At 35.0% G+C, this 4866-nt stretch overlaps 1 protein-coding gene across 1 annotated transcript; it reads left to right on the top strand.

Annotated features, from left to right (window-relative positions):
* Positions 1-665: 665 nt before the first annotated feature.
* LOTGIDRAFT_64356 (hypothetical protein) lies at positions 666-3196 on the top strand (the record flags this gene model as incomplete). The annotated part of the gene is made up of 3 exons (XM_009055200.1): positions 666-1232; positions 2318-2384; positions 3003-3196. Coding segments are annotated over 3 exons (828 nt in total), but the record flags the coding sequence as incomplete, so codon positions are not given.
* Between the last annotated feature and the right edge of the window lie 1670 nt (positions 3197-4866).

The raw sequence follows: 4866 nt of genomic DNA, 5'->3' as shown, positions 1-4866 counted from the left end.
GTTTTAACCCGCTGTTAAGTCAATATACTTATATATATATATATATATATATATATATACACGGTATTATATACTAGTAACATGGGTATCAAAAATCCCTCGTCCATCCGTCCACATAATTCAGTCAATCATTGGAAAGCCTCAATAATTAACAGGTTATCCATTGTTTAATTAAATTCCCGCTATTTATTACAACATCTCGTCATTCGCTCTCGTTTCACTTTCTATAAATTCTTCCATCGCGTGTAGTCAACTCTTCTTGCTCTCGTTGTCCTCTTCAGATCAACTGATTGGAATCATGAAGTGGTCGAGATGAGTTGAACAGATATTACTCAAGGAATGAAATTCTTCAAGGTAATCAGCAAAATGAAGAATAAGAAGTTAATTTAGTGAAATTTGTCGATGTTTTTGTGGATTAATCGACTCAATGGCAGAATCTCACGTAATTCAGAGTGCATTCTTTAACAGTGGAATAAATCTGGATGATAAAACTTCTCACTTTCCATGTTTGTAGTCGTTGGAGACGGATGCCTGTGGACATGGCGACAACAGAAGGAGATGTTACGACGATTGGTGTTTCGGACCTTACCACTGGTACAGAGCTGATTACTGAAAGTCCGGCGGAGCTGCTCATGTCGCCTATAAGTTTTACTATATTTGGTACAGTAATGACGATGTATTGTATTACAGCAGTCTTGTTTGATGGCTGCGCCATGTTAGTATTTTTGAAAAATAAAAATCTTCGATCTCCAACCAATCTATTTATCCTGGGTTTAAACGTCTGCGACTTTTTAATGGCAACGATTGCGGCACCACTTTCTGGAATTTCTAGTTTTCACCATCGATGGTTGTTTGGAACTATTGGATGTACTTATGAAGGATTTGCAGTGTATTTCTTGGGTCAAACATCAATGTACCTACTCGCCGCTATTTCATTTGACCGTTATTATGTCATAGCTAAACCCTTACAGGCATCAAAAATCACTCATCGAGTGGCCACCATTGCTGTCTTAGCTTGTTATGCTGGGGGATTTTTCTGGGCGTTTGTCCCGCTAGTTGGCTGGAACGAATATACTCTGGAGGGAGCAAAGATTTCGTGTAGTGTGGTGTGGGAGAGTTCGAATCCTGTGTATACCAGCTATATCTTCACCATTTTTATTACCTGTTTAGTTATTCCATTAGCTGTCATGTTTTTCTCCTATTTCAATGTTTATATGACGGTAAGAAAACTTGTTTTATTTACAATATTATCGAAATAATTTCAAATTTTGTGGGGGTGGGGGGGTGGTTGGATAATAAGGCGCCTTGCAGTCTAGAATAAAATTTGAAATTCAAGTTGTTCTATTATATCATGCCAGAGAAAATCACGAAATAGTGAGGATTTGGGGAAGGCGGATAATCGATCAAGATCCCTGGAAGGGTTAATATAATGAAAAAACTTGAAAATCCCTGCATTATACCACGTTACTAGAAACTAGTTGTCACATTCTAAATTTTAATATATATTCTCTGGTTCCTCATTTAGACAGTTTTATACAGGGTGTTTTAAATTACAGGCTATATGTCAACTCGTCTACTTATCAACTCGTCTACGCGCGAACATTTTGTGACGTGGTGTATATCAGTTTAGCTCAAAGGGTTAATTTGACAAACATCCAAGAGGTCTGTCGTTTGACCACAACTGATTTGGCTATTTCATAAAAAGCTAATAAAATAAACGGAAAGAAATTTTGTTCTAATTTCAATAAGACTGGTATATTTTCTATACAAAAACACTGTCTATTGAAAATTGATTGCAAGAAACCAATAAAATATATCAAAATCATTTACTTTACCACAAAAAATGTAAAAGATAAAATGTAAACAATGTCAAATTTCCTTTACAATAAATTCTAGACGTCCTTGAAACGGATGAGTTGATTTGGAATAAAACTATGTTTAAATAACCTGTAATATAAACTGAAATCAATATCCTTAACGATCTTAATGTTATATCATTTTTATCTTTAAATTGTTTTCAAATTGACATTAATTATTGATGGTGTTTACACTTGATATCTGTTGTTTATACATTGTTTATATCCTCATTTTCATTGGGTACACTGTTTACATTTACTTTGTTTACAATATATATTCTGTTTACATTGTATATGTTTTCTATGTTTAAACTGTTTTTTTTTTATTAAAAAGAAAACTGTTTACGATATTATACCTCAGCCTGTCTGATATTATATAAGATATATTGATTGAGTCTTTCATTTTTTTTTATTGTTTCCAGATAAAATCGATCAATAAAAATCAGGTTTGGGATATGAAGAGTAGAATAGCTCGGCGGAATTTTAGAATCGAAAAAAAAATGTTTAAAACGATTATAGCCATGTGCAGTAAGTATGCCTCTACTACATTTTGTTTTTGGTTCGGTCCATTTTTATTTGGTATGTACATTTATTGTCGTCAATTCCGTTTGTTTCTGCTGGTTTATTCTCGGAATCTAGTTTTTGGATAGTTTAAGGTCGATCCATCATTTTTAAGTATGATTTTGCTGCATCATTTTGAGCTAATGGGTCAAGGTCACGATCATTCCTTAGACAATCAAATCAGTCAGTAGAACAACTCATCTATAACTTATCTACAAGTTGAATATTCACAACCATCAAATCAATGTAAAAATTCGTTATATAACTATCTGATATCTAAGGTATAAAATGTTAATGTTAAACATTGTTCTGGTATTTGAATCCACTAGATACCAGGTAGTCCTGTAAATCACGACACGAATACAATCAATATTTCTAAAAACATTTTCACAGCTCAGGGGAGGTAACATGTTTTAAACTGCTTGTCACAAAGAGCTATGTGAACTACTAGCAGTAATTTATTTTGAGGCGAGAAAACAACTGCAGCCTCCAGCCTCCAGCCTCCAGCCTCCAGCCTCCAGTCTATAGTTTTGCTATAAACTTGTAGTATTACTACTTTCACTTTATATCTTTATCTCATTTCAGCAACTTTTGTTGCGGCATGGATGCCATATACAGTTGTGTCATTTTACGGTGCGTTTTATGGCCAAGGGAGTGTTGCCCCAGCATTAGGAACCATGCCAGCCCTTTTTGCCAAATGTGCCGGACTGTTGAACCCGATCATTTACGTTGCGACCAATAAACAATTTCGAACCGCCTTCTATCAACTGGTGCCTTGTCAAGGATTAAGGGAATCACTGGTCAAGGCAGAGGAAGCACCCGAGTCGGATGACGATGATGATGATGAGACCAAGAAAGAAACAGCCACCGAAACACAAACTAAAGCCGGTAGTAGTAGCAAGAACAAGGGAGGTAATACTGTAGCCCCAGCACCGTTGACTGATGTAGTAGAAAAGGAAGGAGAAACCCAGATCGAGGAGTTGGTCCACACCCCAACTAAACATACCGTGATCACCGTATCCTCGAAAGGTGAAAGTGTCGAGATGAAGGAAATGCCCATGGTGGATTGAGAAAGTCACGCGAGATTATGTGTTTATATATGCATGTGAATATCGGAACGCACGTGTTGTTGTGAAATGATATTTAACGTCAATGAGGTGGTACATTTATCACCAAAGACGACACCTCTATGATGAAATGATTTTATACTGGTATTAATATGTGTTATTTCATAATCCTATAGGGAAATCATTCCAAAAACGTCTAAAATAATCCAGTAGTTTTAATAAACATTATAAGTCACTATAAATGACGCTTGATAAATATTGTGTCACTGGTCACTGATTACAAACATTGGATTATATTTGGAAGTATGAAATTTCCTTATTGATATATATTGTCACGTGACGCGTAAAATGCACACAAGATGTAAACTAAACTGTGGTTTGCTCATTATTATTTGTTATTTGTTATTTTCTATTGATTAATGTATTATATTATAAATCAAATCGCCTCTACTAGTTTTACTTCATGTACAGAATTACCTCGACCAACCTGATTTACAGAAGGTGACCAACAAACCAGGTCACTTTATTTTTCGAGTTAACAAGTCGGATTTTCGAGTTACTAAGTCGGATTTGAAAAAAAAAAAATATGTGTGGCACTATTACGCTTCCGTAAAATCATTTGTAAAGACTGTTTCCTGCAATTCTTTGTAAAGATGGATAATTTTTCGGAGAACTTGACCAGCTGTATTGTTGTATTAAATGACAAAAGGTGTAATTTGGAAATCAACTTGGATGTTCATTCCTTAAAGATACATGGTTTGTAACTTGTTTATCCAATAATTTTCGCGGTTGAGTCGAATTTCCTAGACTAGATTTTGAATAAGTCATCTTCCATGTTATTCCAGTCGATGCGGTCAGAATACTATAAGTGCCAATAGGTCAAGAAATAAACCAAGTGCCAACGATCAGCACCGTAAAACGAAACAAACACGAAATCCAAACAAGATACTGGCGAAACATTGGTATCAATATAGGATAAGATTGATTTTTATATTTTATGCCTCATCGACTTTAATTAACAATACTATCATTAACGATACCAGCTTGATGCAGAAATCTTGAGCGTAAAATTCCATTCGATAAAGTATCTTTCAGATAACTACCTTTGAGAACATAATGACATCATCAATAATAATTATCACAGGCTAGGTAGAGAGTTATCCCACCTTTAACATCATCAATAATAACTATCACAGGCTAGGTAGAGAGTTATCCCATCTTTAACATCATCAATAATAACTATCACAGGCTAGGTAGAGAGTTATCCCATCTTTAACATCATCAATAATAACTATCACAGGCTAGGTAGAGAGTTATCCCATCTTTAACATCATCAATAATAACTATCACAGGCTAGGTAGAGAGTTATCCCATCTTTAACA

The sequence above is a fragment of the Lottia gigantea genome, assembly GCF_000327385.1.
Source record: "Lottia gigantea unplaced genomic scaffold LOTGIsca_238, whole genome shotgun sequence".
NCBI classification, from domain to species: Eukaryota; Metazoa; Mollusca; class Gastropoda; family Lottiidae; genus Lottia; species Lottia gigantea.
This window is presented reverse-complemented; position numbering and strand designations above follow the sequence as displayed.